The following is a 22,341-nucleotide window of genomic DNA, read 5'->3' on the forward strand; positions in this document are numbered from 1 at the left end:
GCGTGTGGGTAGTGGGAGGCTGGAGACAACTCATGGCCAAAGCTGCTTAGGTTTCTATTTGTGGATAGTGCAAGGAAGCTTGCAGGTGCAGGCTTTGGGTTTGTCACCCCAGGGCCCGCGGCGGTTATCGAGCGTCTGTGCGTCTTGCGCAGCTCCCAGCCGGGCTGGAGTGGGCAGCCAGTGCTCTCTTTTGGATTTGGCCCATTTCTGCACAGGTTTTGAGGAGCTGCCCCTTCCGCAGCACGGCTGCTCCGCCTCCGCACCCGTGCGGCAAGGCTTGCTCTGTCCTCCTGCTTCTGCCCACGCCAGGCACATTTCTCAAGGCCCAGATTGTGCTGCCACATTCCTGCCATCACGTGGCTGTCGTGTACCCCAGGCACACGAGGATGGCAGGGCTGTGTTGTAGAGGGCACCCCCCTCACCAAGGCCCCTACATGACTGAGCACTCGCTGTTTTTCTAAATATCTCAGCTGCAGAGCAGGCATGTACGGGGGATATCACAGCAAGGGGTTGAAGACAGGGTTTTGGGGGACTCTCTAAGCTGATGTGATTTTCCTACAGCGCTAATGGGGTCTTTGCAGCTCGCCACGGCCAGACACTTGGGTGCCGGACGCTCGTTTGTCTTGATGAAAATTGCTGCGGCCTTGATTTTGGGAAAGGAGCCTGACCCTCCATACAGGGCTGGGTTAACGGGGTGCGGATGCCCCATCCCCTTGCCCGAAACAGCAGTGCGTCCCTGCCATGCCCAAGCCCTGACGCGAGCGGCCGCCCGTTTGGTGGCTGCGGTGCGTTAACCCCGCTCGTCTTTCTGCGACGTGTTGTACCTCGCGTGTTCACAACGTACCAAGCCAGCTCAGAGGGCCCTGTGACGGCCCGGGGGGGGCAAGGCAGCGGGGCCCGAAGACAGCGGCTGATCGCCAACGCACTGACAGCACCAGTGCCAGGCGCTGGTGGGAAGGAAGCCCCATGCTCTGGCCATGGGCTGGGGTGGCCTTGGGCCGGGGGGGGAGGCATCTGAGCACTGTGGGGCTACATGGGCTGGCCAGCACTGCCACTGTCCCTATGGGGCCTGTGCGCTTTAGGGACCTAGAGCCAGCCCCAGAGGGGGGGCTCACCCCACAGCACCCCAGAAATACCCTGTGGAAGCCCCCCCTTGGCCCACAAGGCCCCATGCAGGGATAGACAACCCCCTGGAGGGTCCGCCCCACCCCACAAGGCCCTATGGCGGAAGCCCTTGCTCTCCAGCACCCTGTGGAGGCCCCCCTTGCCCCACAGCACCCCATGTGGGGGGGGTCTTGCTCCCCAGCACCCTATGGAAGGTCCCTCTTGCCATGGGGGTGTCCTCCTCAATCCTCACAACGGGAAGGCATCACCCCACAGCACATGACAGAGATTGCCCGAGACCCCATTGGGGGTCCATCCCCCCCAAAGCGCCCCATGGGAGGTCCCCATCACCCCAGGAGACTCCGTGGGGGGGCTCCCTCTCCCCCCCCCCACCCCATGAGGGGTCCCTCTCAGTCCCCAGAAGGCCTCATGGCAGGAGGGGCCTCACCCCCCTGCACCCCACGGAGGGCCCCCTTCGCCCCACTGAGCCCCAACGGGCCTCTCGCCCCCCCGAAGCACCCCATAACCCCTCCAGGGAAGGCCGGTGACGTAAGTGAAATGGGTCAGGCGTTGTCCAATCAAAGCCGTCACCGCGCTGTCGCCCTCTCCCTTCTTCACCAATCGCAACGCCGGGAGGGCGGGACCGGAGGGGGAAGCTCCCTCTATCGGAAGTGTACGCCAAGCACCGCTTCCCTTCGTCGTTCCTCTCTTGTCCCGCCCCCTGCCGCGCCTCCGCGTTCTGACGGGCTGTGGCAGCTGCCCGTGAGGAGACGCGGAAGCTGATTGGACGCGCCGGCTGACCGCGCCCCGCCCACATCCGGGGCTCCGAGGCGCGGTGGCGACGGGCCTGGGCCGCCATTGTGGTGGGGAGGCGCGGGGCGTCGCGGGAGCCGGTGAGGGCGGGCGGGGACGTCGGGGCGGGTGTGGGGAGGGGAGAGGAGAGCGGACAGCGGTCGTGGCGGCGGCGGCGGGGCGGCAGGGTTAACGGCTGCCCTGTCCCCGTCCTGAGGCCGGTTCCGTTCCCGCAGGTGCGTCGCCATGGCCGCCGTGTTCCCGTACCGCGGCGGCTGCGCCCCGGTGCCCAGCCCGCTGGCGCCGCTGCCCGACTACATGTCTGAGGAGAAGCTGCAGGAGAAAGGTGAGTGGGGCCGGTCCCCCCCGCCCCGGCCACCCCTGCGGCCGCGCAGGCCGGGCCGCGCCTGAGCCCGCTGTGCCTCTGCCCCGCAGCCCGCAAGTGGCAGCAGCTGCAGGCCAAGCGCTATGCGGAGAAGAGGAAGTTCGGCTTCGTGGACGCGCAGAAGGAGGACATGCCCCCCGAGCACGTCCGCAAGATCATCCGCGACCACGGCGACATGACCAACAGGAAGTTTCGCCACGACAAGCGCGTCTACCTGGGGTAACGCAGCCCCCTGCCCTGTCGCGGGTGGCACAGGGGAGCTGGGCCGCTCCTCCTCTGCGGCCTTGTCGGAGCTCCTGTTTGCTTGTGGAAGAGAGAGGCCTTTCTCTGAAGGGCTTTCAGTGTAAATTGCTTATAGAAAACAGCATAGTAGTCTGAGAAGGATGTGATAATCAGTTGTGCTGGGTTAGCAGTGCAGAAGAGTATAAGCAAGGGAAGCAGTTGCTTTAATTTTTTGAGAAAAACACTACCTTAAATAGATATGCCTTAAAAGCATTTTGAGGAAATGTATAAGATAATCAACATATTTTTTTTGGACAATTAACATACACTGTCTGTGTTTCTTTGCTGTTTTGTGCAAATTTTGATCCTTTGTGCTAACTTGCAGATACCTGTAGAAAATTATTTGAAATTAATTTTTCTGGATGGTAGTGTTCTTTGCATGTAACAACCTCTCCAAAGCCAAATCAGCAGAAAATCTTTCAGTGGTGAGATAAGAACAGACTAATGAGGAAGTTTTGTGGATTTATCAGTGGAGACCTCTGTTAACAGATCAGTTTTCATGAGTGAAATTATCTGTATTCAGTTAGGTGTACAGCAGGTTGATGGCTCATTTCTTGAGATCCCTTCCAACCCTGTTTTTCTCTGATTTCTGTTTGCAGTGCTCTCAAGTACATGCCTCATGCAGTTCTGAAGCTCTTGGAGAACATGCCCATGCCTTGGGAACAAATCAGAGATGTTCCAGTTTTGTACCATATCACAGGCGCCATCTCTTTTGTGAATGAGATTCCTTGGGTCATAGAGCCAGTGTACATTGCACAGTGGGGGTAAGCACCTTCTTCTTTGACCTCCGTGGGGAAATTTTAAGAAGCATAAACACTCATTTGTTTACACTGATGTAGTACAGTGCGTAATGGTCTTGGTTTCTACCAGGTCAATGTGGATTATGATGAGGCGAGAGAAGAGGGATAGGCGTCACTTCAAGAGGATGCGATTCCCTCCATTTGATGATGAAGAACCCCCTCTGGATTATGCTGATAACATTCTGGATGTAGAGCCCCTGGAAGCAATCCAGCTTGAGCTGGATCCAGAGGAAGATGCTCCTGTGTTAGACTGGTTCTATGACCACCAGCCTCTGAAGGACAACAGAAAGTATGTAACTCTTTCTGGTAACACAGTTCACTGCAAAAAAAAAAAAAAAAAAAAAAAAAAAAAAAAAAAAAAAAAAAAAACCCAAAACAAACAACTCTCCCTCTCAAAACATTACATACTACACAAACTGCCTGCATATAGCAGTACGCTTATATAAGCTTTGGTCTTACTGTGCTGGGCTATGTATGGTGTTAGTGGGGAGAGGAAGCCTTTGCCCAGGGATGGGAGGGAAACTAGCCCTTTGAAACTAGCCCTCTATCTTCAGCGTCCATGGGGAGCAAGCAAGGCTGCTCTGTTCAGGAAGACTGCTACACAGGTAACCGCCTAAAACTCAGATTTTTTTTTTCATGACATAAATATGAAAACCTCAATTTTCAAACTGGAATTTAAATTAATATTTGTTAGGAATGCACCGATGCATCAAAGGCTGTTGAATATGACTTCAGATGTTAGTGTGTCAGTCTGGATTTGGAGGAGAGGAACTGGAGCAGTCTAAATCCTGGGTAGTTGTGGTCCACAGTGGTCTTAAGCAATCCTTCCACTTTCTCTTTTGCCTGGAGGGGCCCATGCGTTAGCTGTCTTTAACTGTTTTTTGTAAATGACAGACAATGAAAGATGTTGGGATGGTTTTGGTTTTTTGAGAAAGTCCCATTTGTTTTCTGGCTCTGTAGTGAGTGTCCCGTGCTTTGTTCCTTCACAGATACGTAAATGGTTCTACGTACCAGCGTTGGCAGTTTACTCTCCCTATGATGTCCACGTTATACCGGCTGGCCAATCAGCTGCTCACTGATCTTGTGGATGACAACTATTTCTATTTGTTTGACCTGAAAGCATTCTTCACCTCCAAGGCACTGAACATGGCTATTCCTGGAGGTCCCAAGTTTGAGCCTCTTGTTAGAGACATCAATCTTCAGTAAGTGTTGAGTTTAGGAGGAAAAATAATTGGTTATCTGGGTAAGGATTGGGAGGGTTTGTGTGTTACCATGTGACTTGCCCTGGATGAGCTTCCTGGGTGTTCTCTCTGTGTAGCATAAAGTCTGTGATGAGCTTGCTGCTTAAAAGATTGAATGATTGTTAGTGTCAAGAGGAGTCTCAGGGAAAAGGACTGGTATCACATCTTTGGTCAAAGATATTTGCCTTTCTGTCCTGCTTGAATGCTTGTATGACAGCTTCTTTTTGTCTCATTTGAGGGATGAAGACTGGAATGAATTTAATGACATCAACAAAATTATCATCAGGCAACCGATCAGGACAGAGTACAAAATTGCTTTCCCATACCTGTACAATAACCTGCCACATCATGTCCATCTGACCTGGTAAGTGCAGCAGCCTCAAGAGCAGGGAGAGAAGGGCAAAACTGTCAGGATGCTCTAATACTTGTTGTTTATTGTAGGTACCATACTCCAAATGTTGTTTTCATTAAAACAGAAGATCCTGATCTCCCAGCTTTTTACTTTGATCCGCTGATCAATCCGATTTCACACAGGCATTCTGTCAAGGTGAGTACCATCCAAGAGAGCCAGTGTGCGTAAGAAATTTACCTGTAGGTGCTGTGGGGAGAACTCCTTTTGGCCTTGATAAACCCTATGTGTTGAAGGGATAGGGCCTTAGTGGCTTGTGATAACATTGCTTCTGACAGTGGTGCACACACATGGATATTTTGGGAGAAAGCATAAGCTCCTTCACAAAAGGCCCGTGCAATCCTCCCTGTTAGTCCTTTTTGTTTTCTGGAGTTGCACAAAGTTACGACCTTTTGTCTTTGTACAGTAAGCCCAATGCCTATTAACAGTATTATTTTAGAATTGTCAGTCAGGTTATGTATGTTTTTGTGTTGTCTTGCAGCATTACTGGAGCTGGCATCACCCTGAGCTACCTCCTCAATACCTAGATCAGTAGCCAGACACAGTTCTCAGGGCCCATTGGTGCCTTGTAGAATTTTTATTTCCCTCTACAATAATCAGGACTGCTAGTGTTTCTCCATGTCAGCACAGAGAGCTCAGGCTTAATTAACTTAATTAACTCAAAAAACTGAGCTGAAGCAATCAGGGAACAGACACTATTTGACATGTTTGCATTTCAGAGTCAGGAACCGTTGCCTGATGATGATGAAGAGTTTGAGTTACCAGAGTTCGTGGAACCTTTCCTGAAGGATACTCCGCTCTACACAGACAATACAGCCAATGGCATTGCCCTGCTCTGGGCTCCACGGCCATTCAACTTGAGGTCTGGCAGGACTCGGAGAGCTCTTGACATCCCCCTGGTCAAAAACTGGTGAGCTCTTCTCTGGAGGTGGGGGTGATCTAGTGATTGTAACAAAATAATGTTGTTAACAACGAAAATAGAATAAAGAGATCCTGTAGTGGGTGAGTGACTGGTTTCTGGACAAGTTAGGAGGTTTTCTGAAGTCTTGTCCTTCTTTAAGGAATGCAAATTACCTGAAAATCTGAAATATGGCTTATTTCCAGGTATCGTGAGCATTGTCCAGCAGGCCAGCCAGTGAAAGTGCGAGTCTCCTATCAGAAGTTACTGAAATACTATGTTCTGAATGCACTCAAGCACAGACCCCCCAAGGCCCAGAAGAAGAGGTAAGTGAGGGCCTGCTTGGTAGTGAGCTTCTGGTTTGTGTAGGGGATAGAGCTGATTATATTCTCTTCTGTCTTCAGATACCTGTTCCGCTCTTTCAAGGCTACGAAGTTTTTCCAGTCAACAAAGCTCGACTGGGTGGAAGTAGGCCTGCAGGTGTGTCGCCAGGGCTACAATATGCTGAACTTGCTGATCCACAGAAAGAACCTGAACTACCTTCACTTGGATTACAATTTTAACCTGAAGCCAGTGAAGACCCTCACCACCAAGGTATTGGCCCATGTGATATTCCACTTGAGTAATGTTTACTCGAAGATTTGAATGTTTGTGTAGTAGTACTCGCTGTACTGCCTCAATTCTTGCTTGTCCTCTAGACAGAGTTTCTGGCTTGGGAATTCCTGAAGCCAAATTCCTGTTCTGTAACATGTGTGTATGGCTTCTTTCTTATGGATTGATAAAATGGTGTAAAATGACTTCTGAGAACTATTCTTATAGAATACTGCCAGATGTCTGTTTTATGCACTGACTAACTGGGAGCCGTTTGGCTCTTATATAACATAGTTACATAAATCCTGGATCTTCATCTCTACTTTTCCAGGAAAGAAAAAAATCCCGATTTGGTAATGCTTTCCATCTGTGCAGAGAGGTTTTGCGGCTGACTAAGTTGGTGGTGGACAGCCATGTCCAATACAGACTTGGGAACGTGGATGCATTTCAGGTAGACCATTTTTTTTCCTGTGTTTTCTTTGTTACCATTTTCTTTTAAAGGTGGGGAGGGGGAGTGAAGAGAAGGACTAGAGTATCTGGACAGATAAGGGATGCACAGAAGTGACTGACTGTCGTGATGTCCTGGAGAACGAGGGCAATAATGAAAGCATACGATCTTTGGGGAAGTTCTGCTATTTATACTCGTTCATAAAATTTGGCATTTACATGAGAAGGGGCTGAAAATATTGAGTAGTTCAGATGTACCGTAGTCATTACTTGTGCTTTACAGACTTAGCTTCCTGAATTGATTGTTCTGTGAATGACTGGTAGGAGCTTTGCATGGCGTAATATGCTCTGTTCCTGGATGTAAAATAAGCCTGGTTTCTTGAGGCTGTATATGTAGCGTTTAGTGTCATCTCTGACCGTGCTCCCTGTGTTTCAGTTGGCAGATGGCTTGCAGTACATCTTTGCCCATGTAGGTCAGCTGACAGGAATGTACAGATACAAGTACAAATTGATGAGGCAGATTCGTATGTGCAAGGACCTGAAACATCTCATCTATTACAGGTTTAACACAGTAAGTTTCACTTCTCCTTGTAAACTGAGCGTTGAGAGAGGGATTCTGGAGTGTCACTAAGTAATTTACTGTTACTGTGCCCCTTTTCTTTAAGGGGCCTGTGGGCAAAGGTCCTGGCTGTGGCTTCTGGGCTCCAGGCTGGAGAGTGTGGCTGTTCTTCATGAGGGGCATCACGCCGCTTCTGGAACGCTGGCTGGGGAATCTGCTGGCCAGGCAGTTTGAAGGTCAGTGCACTGTGTAAATCTTGGATGCGGGAGGAGAGCATGGTAAAGATTAATGCTGTTTACTTCTCAGCTTGAACTCCGATTCTCTTTTTCAAGAGATGGTCTATGCCTGCGCTCAAGAGATGTTGACTGGTTTACGGCTTTTACAAGACCAGTGCCGCCACAATAGATTGCAGATGGAAGTGGGGTTCCCTGATCCATAGCACTCCGAGGTCCACAGCTTTCTAATAATCGATTCCAAACTCAGCAGTGCTCTTGTGACAGTTCAATTTCTTCAGACATCCTGCACCTCTGCAGGAGACTCCCATATTAGGAAGAGGAGCACTGCCCCAGTACTGTTTGGATTGCTGAAGTACTTGTTTTTTTCCAGGCCGTCACTCAAAGGGTGTAGCAAAGACCGTTACGAAGCAGCGTGTGGAGTCTCACTTTGACCTGGAGCTGAGAGCAGCCGTTATGCATGACATTCTGGATATGATGCCAGAAGGGATCAAACAGAACAAAGCCAGAACCATCCTGCAGCATTTGAGTGAGGCTTGGCGGTGCTGGAAGGCCAATATCCCCTGGAAAGTAAGTCCTTTGCTTGGCCTTTGTTTTCAGTTCAATTACAACATCTCACAGGAAGAACTGCTCTAATGAAGGCTCCTGTTCCTGCTTCCCTAATGTTACTGTCCCTCCCCAGGTGCCTGGGCTGCCAACTCCTATTGAGAACATGATCTTAAGGTATGTGAAGGCAAAGGCCGACTGGTGGACGAATACAGCTCACTACAACAGGGAGCGGATCCGTCGGGGTGCCACAGTGGACAAGACCGTCTGCAAGAAGAATCTGGGCCGGCTGACCAGACTCTACTTGAAAGCTGAGCAGGAACGGCAGCATAATTACTTGAAGGTACTTCTGTCCTGTTGAAGTTGCACAAATTGGTGCTGTTTACCTAGGGAGATTTTAACGTACTAACAGTGCTGTTGTGGTTGTGCAGGATGGGCCTTACATCACTGCAGAAGAAGCTGTTGCTGTGTATACAACCACAGTTCATTGGCTGGAAAGTAGGAGATTCTCACCGATTCCCTTCCCCCCGCTCTCCTACAAGCATGACACCAAATTGCTCATATTAGCCTTGGAAAGGCTGAAGGAAGCTTACAGGTAAGTAGTGGAAAGTGATCATGTTCTGCTGTGGGGGCAGACATCTGCATTCAGAAAGGCTTCTGAAGCTATTTTGTTAGCAGTTATTCCTGGAATTGGGTATGTCCTAAAACTTAACCGAATAGATTGCTAAAGGCTTGTGGCTGTGACACTGCCAAGGTTGCCTGGGAGGTTCTTCATGGACTCTGCCACCTGGAGTGGAGGCACAATATTAGGCTTCTAAGGATCATTGGGCAGCTTGGGGGTGTAGGTTGCAAAGAGTTACAGATCTTGTCTTGATCTGCTTGGTTGGAGAGTATCCTTTAATGCAGAGGCCATTCATTTGTTCGTTCCGGGGTGTGTGAGCTGTTCTTTTTCGTTTTCAGTGTGAAATCTCGCCTGAATCAATCACAGAGAGAGGAGTTGGGCTTGATTGAGCAGGCTTACGATAATCCTCATGAAGCTCTGTCTAGGATCAAACGACATCTTTTAACTCAGAGAGCCTTCAAGGAGGTAAGTGTCCTGGTGAAAGCTAGGGAATACTAAAACTTGCTCTGTATTCAGGAACTAAATGATAGATAAGGTAAGGTCCCTTTGATAGCCTTAGTGTCAAGTACAAACCTGAACTTTACCTCCTCTTCATTAGGTGGGTATTGAGTTCATGGATCTCTACAGCCACTTAGTTCCTGTTTATGATGTTGAGCCCTTGGAGAAAATCACAGATGCTTATCTGGATCAGTATTTGTGGTATGAGGCTGATAAGCGAAGACTCTTCCCTCCTTGGATCAAACCTGCTGACACTGAGCCTCCTCCACTGTTAGTGTATAAGTGGTGCCAAGGTTAGTGGGAGTCTTGTTTTCTGTGCAGAAAGGGAGGCATTTATTTGTTTATTTTAATCAGGAACTTTCTTCTAGAGTTCTTTTGGGAGTTTTCACATCTGCAGCTTGCAGTCAGTAATATGGCCATCACACTTAGAGGCTGTATTTGGTAGGTTAACATACACATACATACATACGTGTGTGTGTGTGTACTGGAGAAGATCTTCCATAGTATTTGTGGTTGATTGCATATTTTTGTTCCCATTTCTGGATAGACTGGGAGGACCAGAGGCCAAAAAAGCAGAAAGTCAAAGCAAATATGTTGACTTCCCATGCCCAGAAAGATGTTGCTAACACTCTGAGACTTGCATCATTTCAGGTAACATGACAGGCTTGCTTGTCTCTTCAGGTATTAATAACCTGCAAGATGTTTGGGAAACAAGTGAAGGTGAATGCAATGTGATGCTGGAATCTCGATTTGAGAAGATGTATGAAAAGATTGATCTGACACTGCTCAACAGGCTCTTGCGTCTCATTGTTGACCATAACATTGCTGACTACATGACAGCAAAGAACAATGTGGTGATCAACTACAAGGTGATGTTTTCTGTCGGGAAAAGGGATGTGGTAATGTGTAAAATAGAGAGATTTGGGATCCATGGGATAGGAGGGGACCTAAGACTTGCCACAGAAAAAAGCGATTAGGGAATAAGAAAAATCTCTTGGGTCCTGCTGAAGAGCAAGTGCTCAGATAAAAGGTATTCAGTAGGACTTTGGCATTTGGGTTCTCACATTTCCCCTTTGCTTCCTCAGGACATGAATCACACCAATTCCTATGGGATTATTCGTGGGCTGCAGTTTGCTTCTTTCATTGTCCAGTATTATGGGCTGGTGATGGACCTGCTGGTGCTGGGTCTGCACCGTGCCAGTGAAATGGCAGGGCCTCCCCAGATGCCAAATGACTTCCTTAGCTTCCAAGATATTGCTACTGAGGTGGCCCATCCTATTCGCCTCTTCTGCAGATATATCGACCGTATTCACATCTTCTTCAGGTGAGAGCCCTCTGGCATCTTCTCTTACTCTGATGTCTTGCAGCAAATGCTGTGAAAACGGTACCTATTTCAGGGGTATGAATATGCTTGTACTCTGCTTTTATTTCCCTCCCCTCCTAAGAAAGACCAGGAATATCTGAAGTGACAGTCTTTCCAGAGCAACTGAGTGTCCAAATGCTGCCTTTTGCTTTCCTAGTTTACTGTACTAAGCCACTGGAATAGTAGAAAAGCAGTAGCATCAACATTCAGATTGTTACATATTTTTCACTGGTAAATAAGCCTTTTCTCACTTCCTACCAAGCAGACATAGAATTCTATGTCTGTTCATAGTAAGATACCCCATGGTGCAGTCTGTGCTAATGAAGCTGCAGTTTCCTTGTTTGGGAAGATTCAGGAACTGGATTGTTCTCTTCAAATGTTCTATGGCTAACAGTTACTCATAAGCAGGCACCTTATCTGTCTGGGCTGGCTGGTGTTCTGGAAAGTTGATCGTGTAACTCCAGATCCCGTTCTTTGAATTTCCAGGTTTACAGCAGATGAGGCAAGAGACTTGATTCAGCGCTACCTGACGGAGCATCCAGATCCCAACAATGAGAACATAGTAGGCTACAATAACAAGAAGTGCTGGCCCCGGGATGCTCGGATGCGCCTCATGAAACATGATGTGAACCTGTAAGTGATACACTGAGAAACAAATGGTGGGATGGTAAGATGGTTAGTTGTGATAAACAAGTGTTAGAGACTGTGATAGGCAGGTGCTCAGGGAACAGCAATGGGGTGAGGTAAGGGTGTTCTGGGGTAGTTCTGACAGAGGGTGATGGGTGTAGGAAGGAGAGCATTGAAAAACTTGCCCATTTTGTTTTTCACTCCGGTAAGAGACAGCCTTATCTCACTGTATGTATGTGTCATCCTTTTCAGTGGTCGTGCTGTGTTCTGGGATATCAAGAACCGCTTGCCTCGATCAGTCACCACAGTGCAATGGGAGAACAGCTTCGTATCTGTTTACAGCAAAGATAACCCCAATTTGCTGTTTAACATGTGTGGGTTTGAATGTCGCATCTTGCCCAAATGCCGCACCAGCTATGAGGAGTTCACCCACAAGGATGGGGTCTGGAACCTGCAAAATGAGGTAGCGTGATCTTGGCAGCTTGAGAGAACGGTCCCTGCTCTGGTCCATACCTGTTTTAAAGCAGGGCTTATAACTGCTTTGGAGAGGGGTATAACAGCATGCATTTGCCAGCTGTGTAACTTGGACTATTGGATGGTAGAGCGGATATTAACATGGTTGCTTTTCCATTCCTGGGAAAGATGAGAGATGGAAACTGTTTTGCTAGGGATGAGGGGTGACCTGAAACTGTAGCTGTGCTGTCCAGCCCCTGCACTTCCCTCATTTCCTAAATGCCTTAGAGTGAGAGCTTACCTTCTTATCTTTGTTGGAGAGAGGGCTCCCAGGAAAGAACCGATTGCCTGTGGTCTTGTAGGTCACCAAGGAGCGCACAGCTCAGTGCTTCCTGCGTGTGGATGATGAATCTATGCAGAGATTTCACAACAGAGTGAGGCAGATCCTCATGGCATCTGGCTCTACAACCTTCACTAAGGTAAGATGGGAGGAAGATGTGTGATAGAGCTTTATCTACAGGCGCTTGGAGGACAGGCTGAGCACTGATCCTCTGCTTTCCTTCCTAGATTGTCAATAAATGGAATACAGCCCTGATTGGCTTGATGACGTATTTTCGGGAAGCTGTTGTAAATACTCAGGAGTTGCTTGATTTACTGGTGAAGTGTGAGAATAAAATCCAGACTCGAATTAAAATTGGTCTGAATTCCAAAATGCCCAGCCGTTTCCCACCTGTGGTGTTTTACACCCCTAAAGAGCTAGGTGGGCTGGGCATGCTGTCCATGGGCCATGTTCTCATCCCACAGTCTGACCTGAGGTGAGTTGTTCTGTTCTGTTTTATATTCTTCCCCATAAAAATATCTGAGAATACTAAACATCATGCCTTGCTGTAGAGATGTGTTGCCTTTACAGTAGGTCATGGTAATGTGGCTTGTGAAGTCCCATCACTCCTACTCATTCTTCTACCTTTTTGCTCCAGGTGGTCCAAGCAGACGGACGTTGGCATCACTCACTTCCGCTCAGGAATGAGTCATGAGGAGGACCAACTGATCCCAAATTTGTATCGTTACATTCAGCCATGGGAGAGTGAATTCATTGACTCTCAGAGAGTGTGGGCAGAATATGCCCTCAAGCGACAAGAGGCTATAGCCCAGAACAGGTACATTTCTATGTGCAGCCAGATCTGTGGTGTGATCTGACACATGGATAGGGACAGGCACTGACTCAGGGTTGTGGAGACCTTTTTGGGCCCGTGACATGAAGCATTACAGGCTGTCTGCAAAGCTGCTCTCTCAACTTTGGAGTTGATGTGGGCACTGCAAGCAGATACTCCACTCAGTACAGTCTGAGGGGGAAATGATATACCAAGTGGTGCTAGAAAGAGATAAAATAAAACCCATTTGCAGTTCTGTGGGCTTACAAGGCCAAGCTTTTTCTCTCACCTCTGGGTGCTTGGCATTTTAGAACCTCTCCTGCTAGAGCTTCAAGGGCCATATTATTTCTGTGGAGCATTTGTTTGTGAATGCATTGTTAAGAAACTGAGAGGTAACAAAGTGCCTGTGGGGATTTTTTCTTCAGACGTCTGACACTGGAGGACCTGGAGGACTCGTGGGACAGGGGGATTCCTCGTATTAACACCCTTTTCCAGAAGGATCGGCACACCCTAGCTTATGATAAAGGATGGAGAGTCAGGACTGACTTCAAACAGTACCAGGTATTGACTGGGAATTTCTCTGGCTGCGTGCAAGGTTCAAACACCTGTTCCAGACAGTGTCCTTTCACATTGCGTTATTGCAGGTATACTTTCCTTGCCTGTCTGCTGCAGGAAGAACTTGGAGCCATGTGTTGGGAATAATAGAGGCTGCTGAGAACCAAATGCCCCAGGATGTGTAGCTAGCCACTTTCAAAGTGTTTAAATAGATTGCAGTGTCTCAGGGAACACCATACTTAGCCTTGAATGTTAAGAAATCAGTTCTGGAGAGGAAAAAAAGACCCTAGAACAAACACTGCAAAATCTTGGATTTTAATAACAGTAGAAGCTTTTACTTAAGGCCTTTAATGGTGGTTCTCTAAATGGCCAGCATCTGAAAGATAAAACCTTTATCTTAGACTCTTACCTGGTCTAAATTGCTTAGCAGGTCTGATCAAACTCATCTTGTGGATCAGTTGTATGCTGTGTCTTCCAGGGCAGTGGGCATGAGGCATTTTACTTACTAGCTGACATCACCTTGTTTTCTAAAATTAGTGATTTTTTTTTCTTGCAAGTGCAGCTAGGTTAAAAGATCTGAATACAAAGCTAGTTTGGTCACTAGTAGGCTGTCATCTCCAGGTCCTGAAACAGAACCCGTTCTGGTGGACACATCAGCGCCATGATGGGAAGCTCTGGAATCTGAACAACTACCGCACAGATATGATCCAGGCACTTGGTGGAGTGGAAGGGATCCTGGAGCACACACTATTCAAGGGCACTTACTTCCCTACATGGGAGGGTCTCTTTTGGTAAGAGAACTCTTGATCTGGTCTTGTGTGAACTGGAGCTTGGGATACACCAGAAGTCTTTGGCTAAAGCTGTACTGCTTCTGTTGTGCCCGTCTGTCTTCGGTGTTGCTCAGTTGTGAGAGCACATGGAATTGGACTGTATTTGAACTTCTGCATGCAAATCCTTGGGAATTCCTTTGCCTGAAACAGTCTTTCTTGCTTTTCCATTCTTGTTTTGTGTGCTCCCTGCTGCTCTTACGTATGGCACAATGGTAGTCACCTATGACAAAGGACATTTTATGCATGTAGTTGTGCCTGTCATTTCCAGGGAAAAGGCCAGTGGCTTTGAGGAGTCCATGAAGTGGAAGAAGCTGACAAATGCCCAAAGATCTGGTTTGAACCAAATTCCAAACAGAAGATTCACGCTGTGGTGGTCTCCTACCATTAACAGAGCCAATGTAAGTATCTGGAGTTTAAGTCTGCAGCAGAACTCTTCATACAGATGAGTTATAGTTCTAAACCTGCTTAATAGTGATGGTTCTGTTTTCTAAACTTGACCAATTGTACTTTTGCGTGTTCTCATAGCTGCTTTTCCTTTGCAGGTGTATGTTGGGTTTCAGGTGCAACTAGATTTGACAGGCATCTTCATGCATGGCAAGATCCCCACACTGAAAATTTCCCTCATTCAGATTTTCCGAGCTCACTTGTGGCAGAAAATCCATGAGAGCATTGTAATGGACTTGTGTCAGGTGAGCAGCCCGTTAACTGGGTTTGATTCTGTGGTGATGGAGGCACACTGCTTGTGTAACAACAGCCTTCTGCTAATAATAGAGATTGTCCCAGAGGTTGTAGCAAAGCAAACAACTCTTCCAGTGATTTGCTAGGGAAGGGGATGAAACTGAATTTCCCTGGGTCCCTGCTTTAGCTCTCTGTTGAGGGTAGATTTCCTTAGCTGGGCTACTTTAACACAGCTCATCTTCGTTGTCTTCCCAGGTGTTTGATCAAGAGCTGGATGCTCTGGAGATTGAGACTGTGCAGAAGGAGACCATCCATCCCAGGAAGTCGTACAAGATGAATTCCTCATGTGCAGATATCCTTCTCTTTGCTTCCTATAAATGGAATGTTTCACGTCCGTCACTGCTCGCAGATTCCAAGTGAGTGTTTCCCTCTTCTGTCCTTGATCCTGCTGCTGCAAAGCTGCTGAGCCTGTCATCCTGAGCCAAAGCCCTTGTCTCTTGGGCACCTGGGATTTGAGGACACAATCATGCCTGGTAGACTGCAAAGCTAGTTCAGGTAGATGGTTGCAGCACAACCTAGCACTGCCTTCTGCAAAATACAAAGAGAATCTTTCCTGCTGTTGGTGCCTCCTGTTGTCCTTTGTTCTGAGCCACAGTTCGGGAGCTCTAAATGCTTCTTCAGGAAGTCCTACTGAGCATCTCTGCTGAACCAAGGCCGCTGTGGAGTGGCACAGTGTGCACCTGTGCTGTATTCAGTTCTCAGCTGTACTGAATTCTCAGCAGATATTCCCCAAAGTTTACAACCATCATAGTAGAGAAAAAATTAGCTTCGTTGTTTAAACCTGCAGCTAAACCCCATAGGCTGAAGGTTTCTCTTCAACAGCTTCTGCATTCAGTTGCTGTATGAAGAGCACAGCATAGCACCTTTTCAGAAAGGCACGCCGATGGCAGCTGGCATCTGTGTTCAGGCTTGGCTTTCTATCATTGGCTTGTTACTTTCTGTTGAAAAGGTGCAGCAACTGCAGGATAGTTTTGGACAAGGTAGAATTGTTGTGGCTTGCTTTTTCCTTAGAGACGTGATGGACAGCACCACCACTCAGAAGTACTGGATAGATATCCAGCTGCGCTGGGGAGATTATGATTCTCATGACATTGAGCGCTATGCGAGAGCCAAGTTCCTGGACTACACTACAGACAACATGAGTATCTATCCATCTCCCACTGGTGTGCTCATCGCCATTGATCTGGCCTATAACTTGCACAGGTGAGATCTACACCATTTGCATTTTAACTGTATTTGGCAGTTTGTGGCTGTGTCTTGAGTACATCTCCGAAAGACAGTTTCTGATGGGGCTTGTGCTCCAGCCAGGAGCACGAGATGAGATGCTAGAAGCTAGAATGGGATGCAGCATGTAGGCGGCTCTTTCAGATTCCCTAATGTCTGCGCATTCGATAATAATGGTTCAGTTTTTGGAGCTCACTGATCATTTGTTTTCTTAAAACATCTGCCGGACTATTCCTGGAGTTGAAGAATAGGCCTTGTTTGAAGGCCTGCTGCACTGAGGGATAACTGTTCTTCGCTGGGGGATTAAGGGAGATGTCTCAGAAAGCAGACCTCCCTTCTAAAGTGCTGAGAGAAGATACAGCTTTTCTGGGACTGCAGCATGTGTATGCAAGGAAGCATAGGGAAACGCAGTAGGTGAACAGCTCCTGAGAATGCCACAAGAGAAATCATACAGTTGTAGCATATTCAGTAGGCAGAAAAATACCTGCTGCTGCATGAACATGTTTGTGTGTAGCTGTTATCTCTTCATCTGGGAGCAGATGGCAACAGTTAGGACTTCTGTTTGTTTTCCTCTTCAGTGCTTATGGGAACTGGTTCCCAGGGAGCAAACCTCTGATCCAGCAAGCCATGGCCAAAATTATGAAAGCAAACCCTGCGCTGTATGTGTTAAGAGAACGAATCCGCAAGGGCTTGCAGCTGTACTCATCTGAGCCCACAGAACCATACCTTTCCTCACAGAACTATGGAGAGCTCTTCTCCAACCAGATCATCTGGTTTGTGGATGATACTAATGTGTACAGAGTGACCATTCATAAGGTGAGTCCAGAGGTATATCTGTGTCTTGGTGGGGAAGGATAAGGACTGTAAATGCCCTGTGGTCAGGGTGATTCTGGAGGTATGAGTGATGGAAAACGTGGAGTCAGCGTGGACCAAAACTTGCGCAGTGTACGCAGAACAGTTTTTTTGCATTTTCAGCACAGGTCCTGCTAAAAGTGCAGAGTGAGTTTGCTGTTGTACAAGTATGTGGATGGGATACATTCATCTGATTGTAATTTTTACTTTGGCTTATTTTCTCAGACTTTTGAAGGGAATTTGACCACAAAACCCATCAATGGGGCCATTTTCATCTTCAATCCCAGGACTGGACAGCTCTTCCTGAAAATCATCCATACATCTGTGTGGGCAGGACAAAAGCGTCTAGGGCAGGTGAGAGCTAGCTGCTTGTTCTGCTTTAGGTGGTGAGCTGGGGGTGGGCTCTAACTGCTTGGGATTCTTACCTGAGCAGAAGGCATTGGGAGGGTCTTTAACACCCTGCCTCTCAAGAAGTTTGTTGTTCAGATATCATCTAACATGGAACCTGTGCTCAGGCAAGCATTAGTATGAGAAATGAATAAATACAGGCATTGATGTTGCAAGGTTTTTGAGGCTCTGACATGTAATTAGCCTTCGTTTTCTAGCATGGCTTGAAAAGCAGTGCTGTGCTCACTATTGCAGCAAATCTCATTGCATTTGGATGTGCATCCAGTGCAATGAGAAGTCTCTGAAGCAGCAAAGCCAGGGAGGTTCACAACCAGCAGCTGTCCTCCCCCCAGCCCTGAGCTAGGCAGTTATAGCTGAACTCCAGGAATGAGTGCCACTCTCTGTGATCAGTAATTGGTAAGCACTGGGCCTTGTCAGTAATCTAAAACAAGTCATAAATTCTAGTTGTGTTTTTAGAATTTGGCTCGAGGCTTTTTGATTCCTAGAGGCATGGACACTGCTGTCAAGGTGGAGATATTCTTCTAACCCTCCTGTCTGTTGTTTCTAGCTGGCCAAGTGGAAGACTGCTGAAGAAGTGGCTGCTTTGATTCGTTCACTTCCTGTGGAGGAGCAGCCTAAGCAGATCATAGTGACTCGGAAGGGCATGTTGGACCCTCTTGAGGTAACAAAGCAGATACTGTTGTTTCAGGACACTATAAAATCTTCAAGGGATTGCAGAACAGTTCTGTGTTCCTGTGAAGGAACAGTGTTCTGCAAAAGGTGTGCATTAATTCTTCTTCTCAAACTCCAGGTGCACTTGCTGGATTTCCCGAATATTGTTATCAAAGGCTCAGAGTTGCAGCTACCCTTCCAGGCTTGTCTGAAAGTGGAAAAGTTTGGTGATCTCATCCTGAAGGCTACTGAACCACAGATGGTTCTCTTCAATCTCTATGATGACTGGCTGAAAACTATCTCTTCCTACACGGTGAGGACTGCATGTCTAGTCTTCATTTTACTTTGCCGTTGATGCATGAAGCAAGAAGCCAAGGCTTCAGAGATCCTTCCCCATTCTTTGCACAGGAAGCTAGGAGCTCCTGCTCCTAGCACTTGCTGTGGGTCTGCCTGGGCTTTTCTTCAGACTGAGTCCTCTTGCACTTCTTGTGCAGTGTTGGTGTGCCCAAACAGAAGAGTACTGGGGCATGGTATGTTTAGTTTCCTTTTTTCTGACTAGCTGCACCTTTCTTCCTCTCCAAGGCATTCTCACGTCTAATTCTGATTCTCCGGGCACTACATGTGAATAATGATCGAGCCAAAGTTATTTTGAAACCAGACAAGACGACCATAACAGAGCCTCACCATATCTGGCCAACCCTGACAGATGAGGAATGGATCAAGGTGGAGGTGCAGCTGAAGGATTTAATCCTTGCTGACTATGGCAAGAAGAACAAGTAAGTCACTGACCTGTTGCAAAAATCTTGCCACCATTTCCCTCCTGCTCTGAAGACTGTTTGGTCATAGGGCTCCTCATAGAGCTTGGAAGGCTTTCAGGGGCCTTTGGGAATGAACTATCAGCTTTATATGGAAAGTGGTTATTATGTTAATCACTTTCTAGCAAGGCAGATAAAAATATCTACGCTATACCTTTTCTAATCTGTGCATCATGTGATTTGGTCCTTCTTCTGCCTAAAATACTGTGGTTTCATTTTTCCTACTGCCCTGAGTGTGCTTCAGAGCTTGTGCTTGGGTGAGAAGGGTCCAGAATGTATGTTGAAATAGCTGATTTGCGTGAATTTTTTTCTTCCAGTGTGAATGTTGCATCCCTGACGCAGTCAGAGATCCGAGATATTATCCTGGGCATGGAGATCTCTGCCCCATCCCAGCAGAGACAGCAGATTGCAGAGATTGAGAAGCAAACCAAGGAGCAGTCACAACTGACAGCCACACAGACCCGTACTGTTAACAAACATGGGGATGAAATAATCACCTCTACCACGAGCAACTATGAAACCCAGACTTTCTCCTCAAAGACTGAGTGGAGAGTCAGGTAGGAAGGCAGGCAGGGCTATTACGCAGTGGAAAAGATCAGAGTGCTCAAGAAGGAAGGAAGAGTGCACCCTCTAATAATTGTCTCCTCTTCACAGAGCAATTTCTGCTGCCAACCTCCACTTAAGAACAAACCACATCTATGTTTCATCAGACGATATAAAGGAAACAGGCTATACTTATATTCTTCCCAAGAACGTTTTGAAGAAATTCATCTGCATCTCAGATCTGCGGGCCCAGGTGAGTCTGTGCAATGAGTCCGCTCCAGTTGTACTCCACGCTGCTGGGGCACATACCAGTCCTGGACAGTCAGTTCCGCAGGGCCTATGGGCAAAAGGCTGAGAGCTTGCTGCTGTCTGCCTGGAGCTTTGTGCTGGAGACAGGCACTAGTGAGAGGGCTGAGCACACTTAAATTCTTACCAGGCCCATGAAGGCTCCCTGTGGCCTGACATGGGTGGAAACTGCCAGCACTGAGTAAAACTAGGATGTTCTCCTCTAATGAGGACCTGCTGGCTATAATACAACTTGCTTCAGGAACTAAAGGAAAGGTGGGTGCCCACTCCTCACGCCATCTTACAGGGAGGTCTGTAAAGTGTTTCTTAAAGCCCATAGGTTTGTAAAGTGTGAGTTTGTGTTCCTAGATTGCAGGTTACCTATATGGAGTGAGCCCTCCTGATAACCCCCAAGTGAAGGAGATACGGTGCATTGTGATGGTACCTCAGTGGGGAACACACCAGACCGTGCATCTCCCAGGACAGCTGCCACAGCATGAGTATCTTAAGGTGAGTCCAGCTTCTGCTCCCAATGAATGTGGAAGATCGCTGTCTCCAGTAAAAGAGACCCAAGGTGATGGCAAGGTCTTGCCACCGCACTCGCAGCTCGTATGTGCTTGCATCGATAACTTGCCTCTTTAGACCTCCCTTTGTTTTGTTGAGCTTCAAGGACTTGGCCTGAAGTCTGCCTGATCTGGGATCAGATGAAAAAGAAGCCTTTAGTCCCCGTGCCCTTTGTGCCATGCTTGAAGCAGTCTTGTATTAAATGTTTTTAATTTCTCTCTAATGCACTTACTTTCTCAGGAAATGGAACCTCTGGGATGGATTCACACCCAACCAAATGAGTCCCCTCAGCTCTCACCACAGGATGTCACCACCCATGCTAAAGTCATGGCTGACAACCCATCCTGGGATGGGGAGAAGACTATCATCATCACCTGCAGGTAGGAGGTGGCAGGGCTCCTGTGTGCCCTCCCTGGCACTGCAGGGAGCAGCCAAGCTATCGAGGAGGGCCTGTGGGAGCTGCCCTTTGAGAATGCACTGAAATCTGAAACTAAAATATGTGGAAAAAAAGGAGTGTTTGCTCATTTCTGACTTCCTCTTCTGTCCTGACTTAACCTGATGTACTCTTTCTGTTCTCCTTTCCTTCAGTTTTACACCCGGGTCCTGCACACTGACAGCCTACAAACTGACACCGAGCGGCTATGAGTGGGGCAGGCAGAACACAGACAAAGGGAACAACCCCAAGGGCTACCTGCCCTCCCACTATGAGAGGGTACAGATGCTGCTGTCAGATCGCTTCCTTGGCTTCTTCATGGTTCCAGCACAAGGGTCCTGGAACTACAACTTCATGGGTGAGCTGGCTGCCCCAGGAGCACTGTCTCTGAGGGGATCCCTGGTGGGACAAGGGGCGGCGGGGATCACTGGGTGGGAGGGAGGAACAAAGAGGCAGCAGACCCACTCGGGCTACTGCTTGGGGAGGAGAAAGAAATAGCTGTTGAGGGCTAGTCAAGTTCTGAGCGTCACCTCTGAGTGATGAGCTAGGGCTAGCAACATTGTGGTCATGACCCTTCCTTAATGTCAGCACAGGGATATTGCAAATGGATGTGAACTCTGAATGTTTTAGGCATCACAGAGCAACCTCTTTTACAGGGGAGAAATCAGATGTGAGACCTCCTCATGTTTCTGGATTTTAGCATCTGATATATTGGCATTGAACACTTTCTGTCAGGCAGGAGAGATGATAAGGGGAGGTGCAAGAGGGAAACTATATCCAGAAGGGAGAGTAACAGGTCCTGGTATGAGTACACAGGAGCTTGATGAATTGCAAAAAGTTTGGCTAAAAGGGTCACAGAAGGGATCAGGGACTGAAGAAACTTGCAGACGCACCACCTGCCTTGCTGTACCCGATCGAAGTTACGGTGACATTGCCCTGTAAGCAGCTAGGGAGAGAAAGCCCTGGAACCCAAAGCGTGGTGACATTGTGGGTATGAAATTGTTGCGGTGGTTCCTTTCGTTGAGCCTCCTCCTAGACAGTGAAGGCAGGAGGGGCTTTCAGGTAGCCTGTGGGGGTGGCGGTGCTGAGCTGAACGCCCCACTCTGCCTTCCAGGTGTGCGCCACGACCCCAACATGAAGTACGAGCTGCAGCTCGCCAACCCCAAGGAGTTCTACCACGAGGTCCATCGCCCCTCGCACTTCCTCAACTTCGCCCTGCTGCAGGAGGGGGAGGTCTACTCCGCCGACCGGGAGGACCTCTACGCCTAGCCCTGCGCCCCCCTCACCCCCGACTACTGTTGATATTCAACAGCGTGGCCCCGCGTAGCTGCCCGCGCGTCTCCTCTCGCTTTGCTGTACCTCGTGGCTCAATAAACACGTTTTGTACAACCGCCGCGGGGCGAAGGCGCCGCCGGGGGAGGGAAGCGGGGAGGAGCCGGCGG

At 48.2% G+C, this 22,341-nt stretch overlaps 1 protein-coding gene across 1 annotated transcript; it reads left to right on the forward strand.

Moving 5' to 3' along the window:
- The first annotated feature begins 1,926 nt into the window (after positions 1–1,926).
- On the forward strand, positions 1,927–22,290 carry PRPF8 (pre-mRNA processing factor 8). Its single transcript, XM_062592226.1, has 43 exons — positions 1,927–1,997; positions 2,133–2,242; positions 2,332–2,500; positions 3,163–3,327; positions 3,434–3,652; positions 4,353–4,565; positions 4,843–4,968; positions 5,046–5,151; positions 5,733–5,923; positions 6,118–6,237; positions 6,316–6,505; positions 6,834–6,953; positions 7,386–7,520; positions 7,615–7,744; positions 8,115–8,311; positions 8,424–8,630; positions 8,719–8,882; positions 9,248–9,374; positions 9,508–9,700; positions 10,089–10,276; positions 10,493–10,731; positions 11,257–11,403; positions 11,650–11,860; positions 12,213–12,329; positions 12,418–12,665; positions 12,828–13,007; positions 13,427–13,562; positions 14,178–14,347; positions 14,655–14,784; positions 14,929–15,075; positions 15,320–15,480; positions 16,136–16,327; positions 16,927–17,164; positions 17,426–17,554; positions 18,156–18,269; positions 18,399–18,572; positions 18,842–19,035; positions 19,392–19,631; positions 19,729–19,870; positions 20,272–20,412; positions 20,707–20,846; positions 21,055–21,257; positions 22,014–22,290. The coding sequence occupies exons 2-43, from the start codon at positions 2,143–2,145 to the stop codon at positions 22,166–22,168; spliced, it is 7,008 nt and encodes a 2,335-aa protein (XP_062448210.1). The 5' UTR covers positions 1,927–1,997; positions 2,133–2,142; the 3' UTR covers positions 22,169–22,290.
- Positions 22,291–22,341: the final 51 nt, after the last annotated feature.

The sequence above is a fragment of the Rhea pennata genome, chromosome 20 (assembly GCF_028389875.1).
Source record: "Rhea pennata isolate bPtePen1 chromosome 20, bPtePen1.pri, whole genome shotgun sequence".
Lineage (NCBI taxonomy): Eukaryota > Metazoa > Chordata > Aves > Rheiformes > Rheidae > Rhea > Rhea pennata.

Excerpts from the sequence above, each read along its gene's own strand:
- PRPF8 (XM_062592226.1), top strand. The coding sequence starts at position 2,143 with ATGGCCGCCGTGTTCCCGTACCGCGGCGGCTGCGCCCCGGTGCCCAGC. Across the intron at positions 5,924-6,117 it reads ATCCCCCTGGTCAAAAACTG|GTATCGTGAGCATTGTCCAG; the intron begins GTGAGCTCTTCT and ends GCTTATTTCCAG. Across the intron at positions 12,666-12,827 it reads ATCCCACAGTCTGACCTGAG|GTGGTCCAAGCAGACGGACG; the intron begins GTGAGTTGTTCT and ends TTTTTGCTCCAG.